Source organism: Lonchura striata, chromosome 24 (genome assembly GCF_046129695.1).
Source record: "Lonchura striata isolate bLonStr1 chromosome 24, bLonStr1.mat, whole genome shotgun sequence".
Taxonomy (NCBI): Eukaryota; Metazoa; Chordata; class Aves; order Passeriformes; family Estrildidae; genus Lonchura; species Lonchura striata.
This window is the reverse complement of record NC_134626.1, coordinates 2,315,812-2,338,088: the sequence shown is the minus strand read 5'-3', so window position 1 is coordinate 2,338,088 and position 22,277 is coordinate 2,315,812. Positions and strand designations below refer to the sequence as shown.

The 22,277-nt window shown below is 49.1% G+C and overlaps 1 protein-coding gene across 2 annotated transcripts; it reads right to left on the bottom strand.

Moving 5' to 3' along the window:
• Positions 1 to 1,304: 1,304 nt before the first annotated feature.
• Positions 1,305 to 22,210, bottom strand: VWA1 (von Willebrand factor A domain containing 1). 2 transcript variants are annotated; one of them, XM_021529846.2, is made up of 7 exons: positions 21,588 to 22,210; positions 16,364 to 16,927; positions 9,506 to 9,784; positions 7,758 to 8,030; positions 6,729 to 6,880; positions 5,426 to 5,543; positions 1,305 to 2,857 (listed from the first exon to the last, which is right to left on the bottom strand). In XM_021529846.2, exons 1-7 carry the CDS (start codon positions 21,658 to 21,660, stop codon positions 2,808 to 2,810), a joined length of 1,509 nt encoding a protein of 502 aa, XP_021385521.2. In that variant the 5' UTR covers positions 21,661 to 22,210; the 3' UTR covers positions 1,305 to 2,807. The 2 variants fall into 2 exon arrangements, with proteins under 2 accessions (XP_021385521.2, XP_021385522.1); XM_021529847.2 differs by having other exon boundaries at positions 16,364 to 16,788.
• Between the last annotated feature and the right edge of the window lie 67 nt (positions 22,211 to 22,277).

Sequence of the window (22,277 nt, the reverse complement as noted above, 5' to 3'; positions counted from 1 at the left end):
GGATTTCCTTTGGGTTATCCCGGCTTTGCCTTGGGTTATCCCGGCTTTGCCTCGGCGTAATCCCGGGTTTCCCTCGGAGTTATCCCGGGTTTCCCCCAGGGTTATCCCGAGTTTCCCTCGGGGTTATCCCGGGTTTCCCCCAAAATCAGCTCCTTGGAATGGCAGAGAGGATGGGAAAGCAGAGAAGGGGAGTGTGGAGAAACTTCTGCTGTAGTTATGTGGGATAAAGAGTGGGGATTTCCCTGGAAATCTACTCCCAGTCCAACGTTTCTGAATGGGGAAGATGATGGAAAAGTGGGAAAGAAGAGGGGAGCATGGGGAAATGCTTTGCTGTGGTTATGTGGGACAAAGAGCAGGATTTCCCTGGAAATCTGCTCCTAATCCAACATTTCTGGATCGGAAAGATGACACAGGAGCTTCCAGAGAAGGAGAGCACAGGGAAACCCTTGGTTGTGGTTATCTGGGATAAAAGAGTGGGATATTCCCTGGAAATCAGCTCTTAATCCAGCGTTTCTGAATGGGAAAGATCATGGAAAAGCGGAAAAGGGGAGTGCAGAGAAACCCCTATCTGCGGTTATATGGGATAAAGAGCAGGATCTCCCATGGAAATCAGCTCCCAGTCCATCATTCTGGAGTGGGAAAGATGTCAGGAAAAGGGATGAAATGAAAGCCAGGAACATGGAATTCTGCAACCTGAAATGGTGCAAAATGTAGAACACACCTGGACCAGCAGCAGGCCAGGGACACCTTCTCAGATTTGGTTTGGTTTGTTTTTTTTCCCTTTAAATGTTTATTTTTCTTCCCAAAAGCACGCTTAGGATGATGGAAACACGGAATATCCTGAGCTGGAAGGGACCCACAAGGATCAGAGTCCAACTCCTGGCCCCTCACAGGGCACCCCAACAATCCCACCCTGTGCCTGAGCACAAATATTTACCAGATCTGCCAAAATTTCAGGGACTCTCCCTTTAAAACAATCCTTAATGGAACGGAGGCTTTATCAAGAAAAATCTATTTCTGTTTTTACATTTCCAACACATTTTTTGAGGGATGGGGGTTAAGTTTTGTGTTGACCAGGACGTGCGGGCACAGGGAGAACATGCACTTCATTTAAAATTATGATTTAACAGGGTGATCTCAGAAGCTTTGCCCCAGCTTTTATGATTCTATCAATGCCAGCTTTTCAATCCTTGGAACAAAATGCACAATTCCACAAAAAAAAAAAAAAAAAAAAAAAAAAAAAAAAAAACCCACAAAAAAACCACACAAATTTGCCACCAAACACAAAGGAACCATTCAGTAGCTCTTGTATTTATATTTAATTGTCTTCAAAAGGGTGTGTTACAACTGGGGAGGGGGGATGAAAATTAATGTATTAATAAACTACGCAGGGAGTTGTGCAAACTTAATTTCTGTCCTACAGCAAGAAGAAACAAAACCATCTTATTGCATGAGCAGGGGCTTTGTGATCCCTTCAGCACTCAGATTAACCAGTCACAAATGCACATTCCAAAGGAGGGCACAAATCATGTGAAAAATCTCTTTACAGAGTTAATGAATGACTCACCTCCCTTCTCTCCCGAACAAGGCAGCCCAAGGAAAAATGCTCCAGAGAGGAGGTGAAGGATTCAGCTCTCAAGGAGACAAAGGCAGGGATAAAAGTTCCTCTCAGCCCCAAAAGGAGCTGTTTTAAGAAGGGTTTGTGAGGCTGCACGGGGCTCTCCAACAAACAGCACTGCTACAAAACCAAGTTCCACTTGTAGGACAAATAAGCAATAAATTTAAAATACAGCAAGAGTTACTGAGGGAGGGTGTTCCCACTGATGCTGGGGTTTAGCAGAGAAATATCTACATTTCTTTACAGCCCTAAGCCCTGAACTTTGAAACCATTTGCTTGGTCACTAGGTATTTATAATTAATTTGTCTTTTTTTTTTTTTTTTTTTTTCCCAGATCCCCTTTCCAGAGTAGCTTAGAGACAGCGAGTTCAAGCTTAGGGGCAAAGGGAAATAATCAGATTTACTTTTCTCCCTTAAAAACCCTGATTTTTAAGTGTAGCTCAAGCTTAGCCCTGGGTGGAAGCCCAAGACAAGACACCAGAGAAGTGCTGCGTATGTTCAGAGTGCAGAGGAATGATAGTGCTGGAGATTTATTGCCTGCAATTAGCCACAGAACAGGCTAATGAATCTCCATGAGGACAGCAACGCTGCCATTTGGTGAAAAGGAGTTGCAGGAATGCCAGAGCAATGATCCAGGCAGGACCACAGAAACAAAAACGAGTGCTTTAGATGGTCCTGCCTGGCTTTTGGGGACTCTCAGCTCCTCCTGGAGCTCAGCTGAGAGCCCTGGAGGGTCCTGCTGGGGAAGCACCTCCCCAGGATTTTGGGGTTGCTGCTCTCTCACCCTCCAGGTTCCCTGGCTGTCGGCAGCAGGAGTGGATCTGGCCACGTGGAATCTTTCTCTGAGATGAGCAGCCAAGTCCTGAATGTGCTCATAAGCTGCAAAAAAAATAAATCTGGACCGACCTTGAATAAATAGCAGGCAGCAAGCAAGCAATAGTGAGGATCCACCACTTGGCCTTCTGTTTGTTACTGGTGTTTCTATGCAATTTGGGACAGATTTGGCATTTTTAGTCACTTTGGTTGCTCCAGCCAGCCGGGCCAAGCCTTTTAGCCCTGGGAGAGCTTGGCTGGGGACAGGCTGGACAAGCAGGGCAGCTCAAGGGACAGCACAGGCTGGAGGTGAGGTTGTTCCTCCCCGATTGCTCCTTTTTGTCCAAATCCTTGTGCACTCTGCACCTTGGCTCAGCTCACTGCAGTCGGTGCCGCTCTCCGTGCCCGTATCCTTGGGCCTCTGTAGCTGGAAGGACACAAGGAATGGAAATGTCAGCTTTAGCCACCCGTTCTCCAGTCTGAGCCACACATCTCACCCCTGGGGGAATTTTTATGTTTCTGTAAGGTACAAAAATGATAAAAAAAGCCTCATAAAATCAGGCCTTCTCTGCCTGCACTGTCATTTCTTCTAAGCCAAGCTAGCATTTTGCAAGTTCCCACGTGAAAGCAACCCTGGTGTAAACAGCTCATCAACAAAACAATCTGTTCCTGGGTCAAAAACAACTTAGCACCCGTATAAAGTGGTTTTACACTGTTAGATAGAAAAATGAAAACTATTTTTTCATCAACAACCTTCCCAGCGTGTAGACACTGAGAGTTTGAGTGACCAATCCATACAGCGCGACAACTTCTACTAATCAATAATGTAATTGGCAAGAAAATTACCAACCAACTGGAGTCCCACAGGAGGTCTGGAAAACTGAATAATAAGAATAATAAAAAAAAGATTTTTCCACCATGAAGAAAATGGAGTCTCATGTGCTTTAATCCTGTATTTTTGCTCTCACTGCAGCCCCTAGATGGGAAAAATGAGCTTTTCTCTTCAGTAGCTTCTGTTCAGTTTTACTCCATCCTATCAGGGACCTTTCAATGCCCATGACAGAAAGTGGTTCCTGGGCAGCAGAAGGAAGGAAAAAGTGTTGTGTCTTTATAAATGGCTTCAATTGCTACCCGTGCCCTGCCACATTGGAAAATGAAGGGCAACCAAGGCTTCAAAAGACTTTTAAAGATATAACTCTATATCTTATATAACTTTAAATATAGTTTAAACAGTTTAAATATGTATCTCTATATATACAGTTATATATAACTATATATATAGTTTGTAATAGTTTGTATAAATATATAACTCTAAGACTTTTAAAGCTATAACTCTGTATCTTATATATCTTTAAAAGTTTAAATATATAACTCTCTATCTTTATATATAACTATATATTTTAAAGAGCACTTTTAGCAGCGTTCCACCCTTGTTATCCCAAAGCAGCTCCAGGATTTTCACTGTACTCTTCTTCCTCCTGCCTGCAATAAACTCCACTAGGAGGAGTTTTACTCCTAAAAACGGGGGAAGAGCCCAATTTTGATCAGTCCCCGTGGCGAAACAAGGGCGGTGATGAGCACAGGATGTCCCAGCCCTGAGGGGCTCCTCTGGGCATTTTGGAATGCATGAAGCAGAAACTCCTCAGAGAGAGAAAGGAATGCAGGATTTGAATTGGAACCTTTAGAAAAACTGAAATATATTGAGCCAAACAGTAGGAGTGTACGTTTTAAGTAAGTAGAAATATATCTTAAGTGCCTTAAGAGACTGTGTTAGCTAGTAAAAGCCCTAAAGCTTAGCTTAAAGTTCAGTAGTGTTACTTTTCACAAAATTAACCTAGCCCCAGACTTTATGAAGACATAGCAGGACATTGCTTAGATTTCTGGATAGAACAGATGGAACTGTATTCGTAGATTTTGTGTAAGAACTGACACTACACTTTCCCACAATGGAATTAAGCTCAGACAGGTGTACGAAAAATGCTTTATAATCATGGTTTTAGCTGATTGGGTGATTTATGAATAAAATCCCCCTGTATTGGGGTGCAAAAGAAGTGATAGTAGCTTCTGCTAGCTGCTACTGCTTCTGCTGGGAACACTGGGACTCTGTGCTGATACCTCAGGTTTTGGCTTTTCTATTTTTCAGATTCTGGTCAGATATCTCAGGTTTAACTTTTCTATTTTTCACATTCTGAGCTGCTTTAGTGTGTGGCTCTGAGCTTCCCACGAGGGGATGCTGAGCTCTCTGCACAGAGCAGAGACAAAACAATTCCTGCTCCAGCTGGGCACCAAGGACAAATTATCCAAATCTCAGCCCAGCAGCACCAACAGCGTGGGCTGGAGAGAGGAAAACAAGCAGGGTGGGACTGCCTGGGCTGGAGCTGGAATGGGACAATGAACTCCAAGGTGCCAATGGAGCAGAACTGATCATTTTGTGACCAACCATCCATTTTTTGGGCCCATTTTGGTTCATCTTGGGTGCAGCCCTGGCTGGGCCCTTGTGCTGCCCGAGGTGGATCCATTGAGATCCTTTAATAAATCCCAGATTTATTCTTTAGCTCTGTCCAGTCACTGTCCTAGGGCAGCTTTCACAAGGCATCAATTCCAAAAAGCTTTTAGCACGGACTTAAACACTCTGACCTCTCCAAGGCTGATGTACTCATGGAACAAACAGCTTTACAACAACCAACACCCAGCTGCTGCCACTGATGGCTCCACCTGGCTGCCCCGAGCTCACCAGGGTGCCCTGAGCTCACCTGGCTGCCCCAAGCTCACCTGGCCCGAGCTCACCTGGCTGCCCCGGGCTCACCTGGCTGCCCCGAGCTCACCTGGCTGAGCTCACCTGCCTGCCCCGAGCTCACCTGGCTGAGCTCACCTGGCTGAGCTCACCTGGCTGCCCCGGGCTCACCTGGCTGCCCCGAGCTCACCTGGCTGAGCTCACCTGGCTGCCCCGAGCTCACCTGGCTGCCCTGAGCTCACCTGGCTGGCCCGGGCTCACCTGGCTGCCTGCGCACGGTGCGGCAGAGCGTGCTGCCGGGCCGGTGGCTGTACACGGGCTGCACGCACACGCTGCCGCTGCTGCCCCGGGGCAGGTCGCTGAGCAGCACGCTGTGCACCTGCAGAACGAGGGAAATGACAAATGTTCAATAAGGGACAAGGGGAGACGAGAACCACGGAGCAAAAATGGGAAAAATTCATAAAGGACAATGGGAGACAAGAACCACGGAGCAAAAATGGGAAGAAGTTGAATAAAGGACAATATAGAACTCTACATTTTAACATTGACAAAAGCAATATTATGTATCTTATATCAGCTATTGCACTGAGGTTAATTAGCAACAGTAATAAAACTCTCTAACAAAGTTACTTTAACACTAACACTTTACATGGATATAAAATCCATTTTAATATTTGCGAAAAGCCACAATTATGATATATATAATAGATATAATATATATAAGATATATAATATTTTATATATATATTATATACAATATATAATATATGTATAATATAATATAATATAATATAATATAATATAATATAATATAATATAATATAATATAATATAATATAATATAATATAATATAATATGTATAATAGCTATAATATCTATTATATATAATAGATATAATATAATATATAATATATAGTATAGAGTATAGAGTATAGAGTATATAGAGTATAGAGTATATAATATCTACTATATAATATCTTATATCTATATAATATATAATATATAATATATAATATATAATATATAATATATAATATATAATATATAATATATAATATATAATATATAATATATAATATATAATATATGATACATGATACATGATATATGATATATGATATATTATATATAATAGATAATATATATTATATATAATAGATAATATATATTATATATAATAGATAATATATATTATATATAATAGATAATATATCATATATCATATATCATGTATCATGTATCATATATTATATATTATATATTATATATTATATATTATATATTATATATTATATATTATATATTATATATTATATATTATATATTATATATTATATATTATATATTATATATTATATTATATATATAATATATTATATATTATATATTATATATTATATATTATATATTATATATTATATATTATATATTATATATATATCCATAACGAGCAGACTCTCCCTCCCCGCAACACCGCAGCTTTGCCTGCATTTCCATGTCACCGCGTTTTCCCGCGGGCAAACGCCGCGGAAGCCGGCGGCGCCCGGCGCTCTGCGCACCCACCTGCGCGGCCACGCTGAGCGCGGACGAGCGGCCGCTCCGCCGCCGGCAGCGCACCCGGTACCCGCGCACGGCGCCCTCGGCGGGGTCCCAGGAGGCTCGCAGGCTGTCGGCGCCCACCTCCTCAAAGCGGAGGTGCCTCACCCTGGAGCCCTCTGCGGGGAGAAAATCCGTTCTAGTGCCGGGCGTTGTTGCGGAGTGGTCCCTGCTCCTCCCGGGGGATGCTGGAGAGCCTTGGGTGCAGAGGTGGAATCACTCTGCATCTCCCCGCTGAAGGGGCTCGGAGGGCACAGCACCGAGGGAAACAGAGGTTGGATGTGGGGAAATAGTTTTTTATAGGAAGGGTGATAAAGTTTTTTACGGAAAGGGGGATAAAGTTCTCCCTGCCCAGGGAGGTGGTGGAGTTGCCAGCCCTGGGTGTGTCTAACAAAGCCTGGATGTGGCACTGGGTGCCAGGCTTGAGTTGAGGTGTTGGGGCTGGGTTGGACTCAATGATCTTAAAGGTCTCTTCCAACCTGGGCATTCTGTGAATTCTGAGCTCGCTCACACTAATTAGTTCTTAACTTTGCCCTCGTACAAGCATAAAAGTCTTTATTTCACTGGCAGTCACCTCCCACACCCTCAGCTCTGTCATCCCCTGAGCTCCTCCTCACTCCTGAGTCCTGATAAGAGCCAGACTTTGCCTCCTGCAATATCCTCACAGGTAATTCTTCACAGAGCACAAGTTTCTGCTCATTAACTTCTTAACTTCATCAAATCACCCCAAGAACAAGCCCAGAGGAGTCAGAAGGGAGGGAGAGGCACCTTGCTTTCTTTAGGGATCTGCAGGGGTGCCAGCAGCTCGGCCATGCCCATTTAACAGCTGGCACTCTGTGTGTGACTCTCTCCCAGCCCTGACACATCTGCTACACATCCAGAGCTGCTCCTGCAGCTTCCCCACCCCAGGCACTGCATTCTGAGTCCTGTGGCATCACCCCATGGCAGGTGACCCTCTGGGGACACTCCCTTGTGCTGCCACTCGCCCTCGCTCACCTTCCTGCGTGCAGGCCTTGGCTGACAGGGATTTCTCCTTGCCAGATCTATAGATTGCAGTCACTGTCACCAGGTAGGTGGTGTTGGGTGCCAGGTGCTTCACCACGGTGCTGTTGTGCCTCCCATCCACCTGCAGCACCTTGACTGAGTTCCCTGGGAGGGGCCCGTACAGCACCTGGTAGCTGGCCACGCTGTCCAGCACTGGAGCCCAGCTGACGTGGAAGCTGCGAGGCCCAGAGTCCGAGATGAGAACCTGAACTGGGCTGATTTCCTCTGGAAGCAATGGAGAGAGAGGTGAAAATGAGGATTTAATGAGCATTATTGACCTGCATCATAGTGGGCTTCAAGGGTGTGGAATTAAAATCAACCCAGTGGAATTAAAATCAGCCCAGCAAAGAATTAAAATCAACCCAGTGGAATTTAAATCAGCCCAGCAAAGAATTAAAATCAACCCAGTGGAATTAAAATCAGCCCTGCAAAGAATTAAAATCAACCCGCTGGAATTAAAATCAACCCAGCAAGCAGATGTTGATACTCATCACACTGCTCAGCCCAAAGAAAAGGGTTTCTGTTGCTCTGATTTTTCAAAAGGGTTAAGTTTTCTTTTATAGTTCTTTTGAAAGTTTTAAAGGTCTCATAAAAATTCTTTAGCCTTCTGATAATGTTTACATATTTCAGGGTTAGAGTTCCTACACAATTTCGTGTATAAATAGAGTAGTTTACATGATTTTCTGTAGGTGGAGAGAAATGATTGATGGATCTTTGGAGCAGTGTGGTTGGAGAGGTGGTAATTCCATCCTCCAACCCACGGTCACCTTTGGAATTCTATAAATACCAAATGTTTGAATAAAACTGGGTCTTATCCTCTTTTGAACTTACCAAGCTTCTGTGTACTCATTTCATGTCCAACAGCAACAGGTTTCTCTACCTTTCAGCCAGAACAGTTCTTCCATGCAGAAAATTAACTGTGTACAAGTCCACCTTGACTTTGCCAGCCCAGCCCAGGTTTTCAGTCTGCCCCCTTTTTTCAGGCTGCTCCCCAGCATAAATCTGAGTTATTTTCTGCACAGGGAGGCTGATCCTGCTCCGAGTTTTTCCCCGTCTAACACAGATTTCCCTTAGGTCATTCCAGCATCCTCTTATCTTCACCTGCAGCCCCAGGTAGGAGGCAGGGATCATCTCCTTGACCCCATGAAGCTCTCCAAAAACTTGTGCCCCGAGCTGCCGTCTGTCCCACATCTTTATTCACAAAGGTGTTCCATATGCAATACATTACACAACTTTTTTATGCATATTTAACCCCTGGCCTGTCCTCCCCTCTCATGCTAAATAGGTCCATGCCTTTCTGGGCATGCATGGTTCGCTGTGGTGGTCTCACGGGGGTATCTGGTGGTCTCTGAGGCTGAAGGTCATAGTCTTCCTCTGGATTGAACTTTTGAACTTTTCCCCTTTGCACATGAGCTTTTGGTCTTTTGGGGTCTTATCTGAGTATGTCTGTCAGTCTTGACATGATTGAAGATTAGAGGGGTCTCCTTCTCTGGGTATTTTTCTTTCCAGAGACAAGGCAGGCCTTTGTCTGGGTTCTATACATTCCCTGGCTTTCCCTGCTACTGCCTTTTATGCAGGAAGCTCTAAAGCTTTATGTTTCCCTATGCCCCTTGTCTCATGGCAGATATTTCTTTCACGATACAGTCACCTTTTGAATGTTTGCTGAAGTGAACCTCTCTTTCACCCAGGCCCCCCGTTACCTGGCAGCGTGGTGACGCTGGTGGTCTGGGTGGGGAAGTAGTGCACGTTGGATTCGGGGGTCAGAGCCACCTCGTAGGTGGTTTCTGGAGCCAGGTGGCTGAGCACGAGGCTGCCCAGGGCCGCGGGCAGCTGCTGGGTGCTCCTCCGGGCTGGCTCAGCGCTGGGGCCGTACTCCAGGCTGTAGTAGCCGCTGTCCTGCGACAGGAGCCTGGGCCACACCAGGCGGAAGCTGCTGGAGGTGACGTCCGTGGCGTGGAGCCGCGTGGCTCGCATGACACCTGCGAGGGGGACAAGGGGACAGAAATCACTGCTGGCACCTGCTGCTGCAGGACAGCAAAAGCATGACGCGAGCTGTTGTTATGTATCTTATAGTTCTATTTCCCTCAAGCACCTAGCCTAGATCTCTAACCCAGTGTGGAGAATGAATTCTCTCCAAATTCATTTCCCCGAGAAAATCAGTGAAACCAAAGCACCAAAATTCCTGTACAGGACTCAGCCCAGAGCTCCATTTCTGCCTGTCTGTGCCAGTGCCCCGTGCCAGGGAGAACGGGCAGCAAGTGGGGAGTGTGAGTTTGTGAGCCCCAAGGTGGGCACCTCCCTGGGGGCTGCCCTGGCAGGGGAGACCCTCCTGTGCCAGAACCAGAGACCCTCCTGGGGCAGTTCTGTGTCAGAACCAGAGACCCTCCTGGGGCAGCTCTGTGTCTGAACCAGAGACCCTCCTGGGGCAGTTCTGTGCCAGAACCAGAGACCCTCCTGGGGCAGTTCTGTGCCAGGAAAAGCAGACACAAATTGGACTTTTTGGGTCTTCAGCTTCTGTTTATTGTTACCTCATCAAAACTTCAGCACTCTGTCTGCACCAGACTCTGTGTGCAGGAAAAACAGCACAAAAATGGCAACAACCTCATGTTACAAGGCCTTTTAAGCCTAATCAAAAACTGATCTACCCAATTAAGAAGTGACACCTAAATTATTTCCCTTTCTAACCCAATAACTGACCCCTGAAGACCCACAATGCGGATTTTTCTGCCCAATTACAAGATACCACCCAAACCCAAGAAGAAAAAGGATGAAGAAGAAAGAAGAAAGGAACTCAAGACAACACCCTGTATCCTCCATCTTGTATCCATCTCTAACACCCTAAAACCTGAATTTCTCATCCATGTGATATATTCTCTACAATCTCTCCAATCTATTTCACACTTTTGTGGTTTCTGGTTTATCTTGAGGCTTTGGAAGATTTCTCCATGAGTGAGGGTGAAAGTCAGAGCTGCCCTGGGGGTCAGGACAGCCCAGAGCAGACAGGGGGATATTCCCAGTGCCCTGGGTTTGCACAGGGGAGTGCCCAGCTCTGCTCAGGCAGCTGAACCCGGCCCAGCTGAGGTCACTCCCTGCAGGGCTCACAGAGCTCCCTTGTTTGGTGACATTCAGCACTCAGAGCCCCCCTTGTGCCACCTCACCTCTCCCTGCCCCTGCTTCTCCTCGAGGCTCACTCCTGCTACCTTCTGTCACTGTTGGACACGAAATCAGTACAGAGAAGTTCGGTGAGATTAAGAGAGGGCAAAAAAAGTTAATTTTATTGCTGACCTTGTAATATATAGAATTCTAAAAGTGGCAGTGGATTGGAGGATGGAATTGCCACCTCTCGAACCACACTGGTTAAACCAACAGACTATTAATTCTTTCTTTTCACAAAGAATGCAAAACAATAGTTGTTTACGTGAACAGTGCGTAAGAGCTCTAGGAGAAAGACGTAAACATTATCAGAAGGCTAAAGAAGTTTTATAAGAACTTTAAAAAGAAAGAAAGAACTATAAAAGAAAACTTAACACTTTAAAAAAATCAGGGCAACAGAGCTCCAAGCACCAATGCCAGGCACAAAATCCCTCTGGTGCTGCTGGGCAGCTCCCCCAGCTCTTTCTGCTCCTTGACCCTTCTGAGCCCATTTTGGGCAGAATTCCACTGTTCTCTGGGCTTCCAGAGGGGCACAAACACACAGGGCTTTGTTTCTAGCTCCAGGGAAGTGGCATAGGCACACTGGAGATCTCTTCTATTTTTAAAGGATTGTTAAGAGCACCCCGAGCCTTGAAGTGCCCCTAAATCCTTATCAAGAACCTTCCAGCTCATGCTCAAGCACTCACAGAGCACTCTGGTAGTTCTCACCACTGCACAGAGGTGAAGGGAGGCACAAAATCCCTCCCAAACCTGCAAGCTGGGGTTGCTTTGCACTCCCAGACTCGTCCTTTAGCCCGGAGAGGATCAGCTCTCCGCCTCCGAGCTGCTCCGAGCCCTGCCAACTCCTCTGTACCAAATAAAACAGCCTCAGTTTTTCCTCTGAGCTGTTCCCTGGCTGTCCCAGGCAGGCAGCAACATTTCCCTGCTCCCATTCCATCCCATCCCATCCCATCCCATCCCATCCCATCCCATCCCATCCCATCCCATCCCATCCCATCCCAGGCATCCCACTCCACCCACTCAGGAGTCCTGGGGCACTGCACCCTTCTGTGAGCCCCACAAAACACCGGGGGCCAAGCCACGAAGGAACAGGGAGCACAGGAAAGGGCTCAGCGCTGCCAAAAATCCTGCCAAGAGCTCAGGGAATGGAAATAAGTGAGCCTGGAGGCAGGGACACTGTGAATAAAGGGGGCAGATCAAAGGACAGGGGGCAGGAAACCCACAGCCAACAGCTCTGCCCCTTGTTGCCAGGGCCCAGGAGGCTTCAGCACACAAAGAGGGCAATAAAGCACAGAAAAGAAATGAATAAATGCCCACAATTGTGAGAAATGGATTTGTAGGGAATTCTCCAAGCCTGACAGAAGGCTCACGCATCTGTGTGCAAACCTTGAGAGAAGAAATGCCGATTTAGAAATGCCATGGAATAGGACAGACATTGTTGGGAGAGAAATGGAAGTTTGAAAGGATGGCCTTGCAAACAAAGATTAGATATTCTGGAGAAATGGAATTATGAAAGATGCATTGCAGTCAGACCCACGAGGGGTAATTTTAGATGACTGGCTTTAAAACATTTCCAACATAGTGTAGCTAAAACTAATAAGCCAATAAACACTTATAATGTACTATAATGAAGAAATAACTAACTTCTGATTGGAGCAGCATGAATTAGAACATCTGTATTGTGTCATATATATGGTGTATATATGTATGTGTTATATGTGAATTATAACATCTGTATTTCACCCTTCACATGAGACTGCAAATAAAATAAAAGTTTTTCAAACACCTCTCAGTTGCCCCATCTCTGGGTCAGGAAAGGGCTTAATCCAACACACAATGTGTTTCCCAGCCCCTCTGTTCCCAGAGGGAAGCAGCAATATTTAATAATAATTAATAATAATTAATAATTAATGTCCTGTACTAGACTCAGTTAGTGCCTGCCTAGTGACACTCAGCTGGTGACACTTTCCCTCCCCCTCCTGCCTTTTGGTGACTCCAGGCACTGCTCTGCAGCCACGAGCTCTGGAGAGATCAGGGTCAGAGTTGCAGGAATGCTGCTGGTTTCATGATGAGGGCAAGAAATGCAGGCAGGCAGGAGAACTTGTGCTAACCTGGCTCTGAGAAGCTGCAGCTGGGATTTGGGACAAACCACTTCTCCTTCCTTTCCCTGCTTTGATGGGAGTGGGGAAAGGGTCTGATCCTGGGAGGGGGGACAGCTCTTCTGCAGCTGCAGGGTCTGAGATGTGCTCACCTGCTTGGGCTCAGTGCCAGGTGAGGCCATCAGAGCACTCGGAGCCTTCTCCAGGACCTGCTTTTGGGTCAGAAATGCGCTGCCCTGGGCACGTGTGGGTTGTGGTGGTGCTCAGGGCCTGCTGGGCACGCAGGCTCCTGCAGAGGCTGGCTCAGGAGCTGTGCCAAAGGCTGGAAGGAGCCAGCAGGCTCAGCTTCACTGGGCTGAGCACAGAGCAAGTGGCTGCAGGCACAGGGCCTGATGTCACCTCCGAGGAATGCCTTGCTTTCACAACACTGAGGGTCCTTCCCCAGCAGGACAGCACCAGACTGCCACATTTTGGGCACATCTGAGATCCAACAGCAAGAACCTGAGCTCCTGCACAGCCTGAGAACCTTCCCTTCCCTCTGGGAAGGGCGGAGGTGCCCGCCAGGAGCCAGCTGTGCCACGGCCAGGCTGGCAGGGAGCTGCATTCCGCAGAATTCCTGCAGGGGCCGAGGGAAAAGAGGCACTGCAGACCCCCAGGCACGCACAGCCCCTGTCCTGCAGCCCTCACAGGGCACAGCAGCAGCTCGGGGACCCTTTCAGCTCCACCACGTCCCAGGAGTGTCTCCCTGTGGAGGCTGAGGCTCCTCAGCCCACCTGAGGCTGCAGCAGCTTGGCAGGAAGCCTTGGCTTGGAATATGTGTGGAGCAGGCAGGGAACACCCCATTCCTGGAGAGGAGATGGAAGGAGGAGAGCAGCTCTTGACAAAGCTTGTTTGTGCCTCTCCAAAAGCCTCCACTGTTTCTTTGGGGTTTTTTTCTTTTTCTTTTTTTTTTTTTTTTTTTTTTGTTTTTTTGTTTTTAACAGGAGATGAAGATAAGTGATAATTAAACCGGTCTGGTTTAAACCAGATTTGGAAAGGCCTGATTAATTCCTGCCTGCCACGATGCTGTCTGTCCCTGCCATCCCAGGAGGGAGCAGTGGACTTAAGTGTGGTTTTTTTTAAGGTGAAATCAGGTGATGTGACCAAAATCTGGCACTTTGCAGCCCCTGGATTCGTGTGGGAATCTCACCTTGCATCAAAATCCCAGCCCAGGAGGTTTTAGGCTTGCTGGATTCACAGAGTGCTGTCCTCAGGCACAGCAGCTGTGACCTCTGCAGATTTTATGATCTCCTGTGCTGCAGATTTCTAATTTTTGAGATGCTATCTTGTCAGGATGCACTCAAACAAAATACCTGGAGGTCTGTGGGGTGGCTGGGGCAGAAGGAGGAGACCCAGTTCTCACATGGGAGAGATTTGGGTGTTTGAGGGAGAACACAGTCCTTGTTTTGTTTTGTTTGTTTTAATGATTGTGATTGGGAACAGGAAGGAATTGCCACACACAGAGGATTCTGTGGAAAGGGTTACTGGGGCACCAAAGCCACCACTTCAGCCCCACAAGGAACACAGAGGTAACACTTGGCCTGCTGAGGCAGGGCTGGGCTGTTCTTCCAAAGGTTGTGCTGGCCAAGTCAGGCCATGGATCTGGCAGATGTGGAACACGTTAGAACAGGGGATTTATGGTAGAAAAACATTCCTTTCCTATAGTCTCAATGCTGACAGCAGGCACCATCCTTAACTGCAGTTTGTAAAAGAACAACTGCAGGAGTTGGAGGTCTCAGCCCTCAATGGTGTATTTAAGGAATCAGATGTATCCTAAATAAGAGTTGGAGGGAGCTGACAGGACCAAATCCTTGCCAGGGACACACATCCCATTTTGGATGTGTTCAACACGTTCATGTTCCTCCATCAGCTGGCACAGAGACAGACAATGTTTGAGAGGAAAAAAAAAAAAATAACCCTGAGTGTGAAAATCAACTCGAGTGCTCAGGCGCTTTGTGTCCATAATTTTCCTGAGGTGAAATCATTCCTGTTTGGGAAAACTTTGGTTATCAACCTGTGCAGGTGGGGGCATTTTTGTGCTCTGCCTGGCTTGTGCAGATGCCTGACCTGCATGACTCATTTCAAAGGCTTGTGGGGTTTTAAGGAATTCAGATATTTTGCTGCCCAAGTTCCTCATTCCCAGCTGAACTCCTCACAAACACAAGTTCATCTCACCTAAGGGAATCTGTCCCACTCACTCAAATATTCCAAGGGTAAATATTTGTCCCAGACCTCCTAGAAGCCTTGTTTTATACTTGGACCTGCAGCATGGTGGGCAAACCCCACAATTTTCCAGGGCAGCGCTTTGGGGTCGGGATGAGCGTGAGATTTGGGGCATTCTCCCACTGCCCACCCCACAAAGCCAAACACGAACCCACCTGTGGAACCCTCTGAATCCTTCCCCCTCAGGGAAATCCCCAGGGCATTGCCTTGGAAGAATTTATCATAGAGTTTTCCCCACTTGGGCTGAAAGAAAAGGCTTCCCCATGGAGTCTCGCACCACAGCACGAACCACTCCTGTTCCCTTGCCCGTATGTCCCAAATTCTCATGGTTTGTCCTTTCCCTGTCCCCTCATTGATAGTGGTGGCCAGCCCCCTCTCCCCCGTAGGGCAATGCTCTTTGCCCTGCCCTTTGTGCCACCCCACACTTAACCTTGTGCACACAAGGTCTTTTGTCCCTGATTTCCCTTCGGCACGCTGGAAGAAACCTTTGATGGAACAGGATCATACAAAAGGCCCTTCTGCCTCTCCTGGCCGAGCTAGCCACGGTGAGTGTGGCGTGTGTGGACTCGACTGCTTTGCCTGAATTTTCCACAGGAAAAATTTCCACCCAAGCAGCTTTTCCACAGGAGATGTGTAGATGTGACAGCCTGGTCAGAGAGCGAGAAAACCAGATAAGTTTTCTCACAGTGGACTTGTGAGATGTTTAAGGAGTTGTAGAAAAGCAATGGTAGCTTGTTATTATAAACAACTGACAAGTAATGTTTTTCTTACTTCCTGTTTACCTGTTCCTCTCAAGGATTGTTTATAAGAAACATGGTTTTGTTAATTAGCCAATCAGGTGAAATATATCAGAACAGTTTATAACAAAAAGAGTTTTTCATATTAAAGTTGTTGTACAAACCAAACTTTTCATGCGTCTATACCACTTCCTTACTCAGTAGCGACAGAGATGCTTTTTGGGGAATAGGTAACAGCACCCACCACCTAAACCCACGCTGCTACACCCACCCTCAGCCCTGCTGCCACCTCCCAGTGCCAGCCTACCTAGGATGCCATCCCTGAGCTCCTTGGTGATGATGGGCAGGTCATCCACATCCACAAAGTGCAGGTGTTTGTCCGAGGGCTGGCTGGCAGCGGCCGAGAGCTCCAGGAAGTTGCCGCGGCCGGTGCTGACGATGAACACGGTCACCCCCATGTCCTTCAGCAGCTGCATGGGCTCGGAGATGTCATCCGTGGAGAAGCCATCCGTCACCCACACCAGCACCTTGGGCACGCCTGGCCGGGCCCCAGCCTCGCCGCTGAAGAGCTTTTCCTTGGCGTAGGACAGCGCTTTGCCCGTGTTGGTGTCACCCATGAGCTGCCGCGTGTCCCTGATGGCTTTTCTCACCGTGCCACTGCTCAGGTACTGGTCAAACGGGAACTCCATGGTGGGCGTGGTGCTGATGTGGATGATGCTGATCTGGACGTCCCTAGGGCCAAAGGTGAAAGGGTGCAAAAGGTCCCACATGAATTCCTTGACTTTGGAGAACTCATAGTGGGAGACGCTGGCAGAGCTGTCCAGCAGGAAGAGGAGGTCCCCCTCTGCGCTGGAGATGGGTGGCTGGGCACCTGGCAAGGCACAGAGAAGGAGCAGCATCAGTGGAGTGGTGTGAACCCAAAACCAGGCACCTATTGTAAATGCAGGCAAACCCAGTGGGAAGAAATGCTGATGTCTGACTCAATTCAGAAGCCTGAAGATTTCTTCATTATAACTATACTATAAAACATTAATATACTATTTAAAGGAGATACTAAATCTACAAACCTATTTTTTCTAACTCCCAACTCCCTCTCTGAGAGCCCAGCCCCAGGTGGGTTGGATTGGCCATCAGCTCAAACAATCCTCACCAGGAACCCAACCAAGCAATCACCCCAGGGAAACAATTCTGCAAACACATTCCACATGGGAAAACAAGAAGCAGAAATAGAAATTGTGTTCTCTTTCTTCCCTCTGTGCTCCTCTATGAAAAATTCCTGAGAGAAAGAAGAATGTGCCTGCAACAGGCACCTGCTGGGGAAGCTTGGTTGTGTTGTGCCAAACCCCAGGATTTGGGGAGAGGTGCTGGCTGAGATGGCAGAGGCACAAGGGATCTCCTGGAACAACAGGAGGGATCAGGGAGAGCACTCAGGAATGGAGAAAGTTCAAGTTACCTGGGAGTGACTGTTCATGAGGGCATGGAGTGACAGCGGAGGGATATGGCTTCAGGCTGTATTCCCATCCCTTAAATGCTGGTTTTCCTCATCACTCATTGCTGTTAATTAGGGAAAGGCCCAGTCTGACACCACAGGGTTCTGCCTTGGTTAACAACAACGGGTTAACAAAACCAGCAGCTAAAGGTCAGGGGTGTGTTTTGGAGCAAAAGAGACCCTCTGTGGGTGAAGAAGAAGAATTCTCCTTCATTCAAATACCATCCCACGTGTAACACTCAGTCCTGCATGAGATGGAAACAAATCCCTCCTGTTCAGCAGAAAGAATCCACTTTAAAAATCGAGACAAAGGCTCTCCCCCCATCAGGAGTGTGGCAAGGCTCAGAAAGCCACCAGACACTGAAATCACCCTCCCCTGCAGGTCCAGGCTTTCAATTCCCTCATCCTTCCTCTTGCTCCTTGTCCTGCATCCAGCACAAACACGCCATCCGTGCCAGAGGTGGGGCTGCAGAGGTTTGTTACCAGCAAATCCCTGCTTACGCAAGCAGCTGCTGTTTTCAGGCGCTTCCCTCACTTCAGACGGCGTGGCGAGGTGCCAGATGAGGATTTCTCACTTTTCAGGAGGGGTTTGGAGGCAAAGGGGCACCTGTGAGCACTTCCCTGCCTCCTGGACTGCCAGGGATAGCGGCAGATCTGATCACTGCGCTCTGCTGGAGCCTGGGGAGAGACAGGGACACACAGCGGGGTCCCGTGTCACCCCCTCGGTGATGCCAGCTCAATGCACTGCGCTCAGAAGTGTTTTCAAGGGCTTGATATGGGAGCAAAATGTCACTGTGGGAACACAAGGCTGCCTGCTGGCTTCTCCAGGAGGAAAACAGCTGGCCAGGCTTCCCCGTGATGCTGAGAGGAGACATCCGCTCGCGGAGCTCCCCACGCTCTCAGCTGGGAGCTGAACACGCTCCACACGCCTGATTTACACAGCCTTGGAGCTGCTGGGGCTCAGTTACAGCCAAGAAGGATCATGTCCTGTCTGGCTTAACCGTGTTTGACATCCCACCCTTGTCTTCTCTCACCGCTCGGAAAAAAGTCCAGCTATGAGAGGGAGCTGAGGAGCACGGGCTGAGCTTCCCTGTGGCCCCTCTGGATCACAGTGAGAGGCAGGAGGAGGAAGGCACCACCTCTCCCTGGCAGAGAATTCTCCCCCCAAGCCAGCCAGGAGGGGTTTTACACTTCAGAGATCCCATGGGAGACGAGGAGGTCACCTGCCTGATGAAGGGCTGACATCCAGCAAGCACAAAATACTTGTGTGGTTAAAAGCCTTTAGGGGTTCCAGCTCATCCATGAAACAGAGCTGAGGTGAGAAATGGCCCTTCAGGCAAATCCCAGCAGCAGGAGGGGAGCTGTGCTGCCACCTCTTGTGATTTTCCAAGAGTTTCACTCTCTCTGCTGTTTTAGCAACGTATCTGGGATCATAGAATTGTGCCAGTGCTTCAGAGACCAGTGAGGGCAGGGTGCCCCAGAAAGTGTGCTTGGGTGGGCCATGTCTGAATTTTTCATTCACAACAGCAACATCCCCGTCATTTTCTGCTGATGCCAGCCCAGGAAACAACAATCAAATTCCATTTATCCAAGCCCAAACCATCAAAAGGCCGTACTTTACATGGGTGCAGCTGAGATCCAAATCTGAAGCCAAAGAGGGAAGGGGGAATTGGTCGTGGCTTGCCTTGACTTTGTGCAGGAATCCAAAATCCATTGTCCAGAACAACCCAGTCATTCCTGAGGTGTGGAAGCCCCAGTGGCCACCCAGCAGCTTCCTCACTTTGCCCGCTGTGGCTGAGAATGCAGCCACAGTCACTGACATTCAGCCAAATCCCAAGGAAAAGGGTTCTGGACAGGTATCCCAAAATGTCCCTGTCCCTGTGACTGTGGCACAGCATCACAAACCCTCTGGACAAGGCACCAGCCCCTGCCAGGAGCTCTGCCAGGCTGGGATGGGCATCTCCAGCCCAGAGGGGTCATTCCCTCTTGGGGGAGAGGCCAAAAGCAGCTGATCCCAAACCCAGCTTATCCCAAACCCAGCTGATCTCAAACTCAAGTTTATCCCAAACCCAGCCTATCCCTAAACCAGCTCATCCCTAAACCAGCTCATCCCTAAATGAGCTCATCCCAAACCCAGCACATCCCAAACCCAGCTCATCCCAAGCCCACACACTGCCTCTGGAGCAGGGCACAACCCTTCTGGAATGCCAGGCTGGCTTTGTCACAGCCCCTGAAGGTCTGAGCATTGTTCAGAGCCGGGGCTGGGAAATGCCACACGCGCCGGGGTGGCAGGGCGGCGGGACAATGGGAGCTGCTGCTGCCTGGGTGGACTTGGAGTGCTGGGACAATGCCAGGAGCAGGACACTGAGAGATGGATCCAGCTCCCCACGAGGGACAGACCCCAGTGGGACACTGAGGGACAGATCACAGCAAGACACTGAGGGACAGACCCCAGCTCCCTGTGAGGGGTCTGAGCCCCAGCAGGACACTGAGGGATGGATCCAGCTCCCCACGAGGGACACACCCCAGTGGGACACTGAGGGACAGACCTCAGTGGGACACTGAGGGACATAAGCCAGCACCCTGCAAGGGATCTGAACTCTGGCCTGGGATACTGAGGGACAGACCCCAGGGGAAACTGTGGGACAGAAGCCAGTGGCACACTGAGGGACAGAAGCCAGCTCCCTGCGAGGGATCTGAGCCCCAGTGGGACACGAGGGAGAGAAGCCACCCTGGGACACTGAGGAACAGAAGTCAGCTCCCCGTGAGGGACAGACCCCAGCTCCTTGAGACCCCAGCGGGGCACTGAGGGACAGACCGCAGAGGAAACTGAGGGACAGAAGCCAGTGGGACACTGAGGGACAGAAGCCAGCTCCCTGCGAGGGATCTGAGCCCCAGTGGGACACTGAGGGACAGAAGCCACCCTGAGACATTGAGGGATGGACTCCAGGGGACACTGAGGGACAGACCCAGCTCCCTGTGAGGGGATTGAAGCCCCAGTGGGACAATGAGGGACAGACCCCAGGGGATATTGAAGGACAGACCCAGCTCCCTGTGAGGGCAGACCCCAGCGGGACACTGACGGACAGAAGCCAGCTCCCCGTGAGGGACAGACCCCAGGGGATATTGAAGGAGAGACCCCGGGGGACACTGAGGGACAGACCCCAGGAGATACTGAAGGACAGAGCCCGGGGGACACTGAGGGACAGACCCAGCTCCCTGTGAGGGGATCGAAGCCCCAGTGGGACAATGAGGGACAGACCCCAGGGGATATTGAAGGACAGAGCCCGGGGGACACTGAGGGACAGAGCCCGTGAGGGCTCCGAGCCCCAGCCCGGCCTCTCGGTGCCCAGCAGCGCTGTCAGCCGCCGGCACTCGGGGCTGCTCGGTCTGAGGGCTCCTGGCCAGGCTCACACCATGTTCCCCCGGTTTCCCGGCGGGTTGCAGCTCCCAGGGGCACCGACACCGAACCGTGCCCGCTCGGATCCCGGGCACACCGACACCGAACCGTGCCCGCTCGGATCCCGGGCACACCGACACCGACACCGAACCGTGCCCGCTCGGATCCCGGGCACAGGGCAGCACAGACCGAGCTGCGGCAGCTCCAAGCCCGGCGGGGGTGAGCCCTGCCCAGGACTGACCCATCACCATTTCCACCAGCAGCACCCGAGAGAAAGCTGAAGTGATTGAGTTACAGAGACGAGCAGAGAACACCGCGTTAAACACCGCCTTGGCTTCTCTCACTGCCCGTGCTCCAGCCCGCAGTCAGGAGCGAGGATTTTCCACAGGATTTCTCTTAACTCTGCAAATTTCTGGCGCAATTTCCTCTTCCCCACTGGGAACGAGCACGACAAAATTACTTTCCAAGCAATTTCTTCCCGCAATCGGACAGGTTGGTTTGTTTCTTGCACACGAGTACTTCTCAACACCTAAAGCAGCACCCTAGGCTCAGTTTTTATTCTGCAAAGGTTTTATGAGGAGAGCAGGAGGCATGGAACGGGGTGAAGCACCAGAGGAACGCTTTGCCTTTCCAGGCACTCACCTGGCTCAGGTGTGTCCTGACCCGCAGCGAACCGCAGCCACAGAAAAAGGGAAAGCAGCACCTTGGCCAACATAGCAGAGCCTGGTCCTGGCCAAACTACCTCAAATCCACCGCCTGGGCTCTGTGGGGGCACACCAAAAACCCCAGATCAGTCATAGTCCGGATCCAGCAGCTCCCAGCGCCGTCCCACTGCCATGCCCGCAGCTCGCCGTGTGTTTTGCTGGGCTCTGCTGCGAGCTCTGGCTCCTGGAGGGAATTTTTCCTTCCTCCCCCCCACTCCTTTTAAAGCCATAAATCCATCTTGACAGCAATAGCTGGAGGAGAGGCGCAGGCAGAGCTCCTGCTTGCTCTTCCTCCGCCGAGTTAAGCTCGCCCCAGGAGCGGGGATTTAGTCTGTGTTGCAGCTGGGCTTGGTTTGAAAAAATATATCCCGATAGATAAAACTTTGGCCTTGCGAGGCGCTGGCAGCAGGCCAGTAACCAGAGGGAAAGAAAAAAAAAAAAAAAAGGTAAGAAAAGCTGTGAAAAATCCAAAGTTCTGCTGTCTGGAATGAGCTGGAAGAAGGAAAACCACGTTTATAAAGGAAAGAAAGAGTAGAAAAGGCTGGGAAGCTGCCCTGCCCTGGGAATATTGGCTAATCTTCTGGGAGGAACATTGCACAGGCCCTGGTGCTGCTCAGCGGGGCCCTCC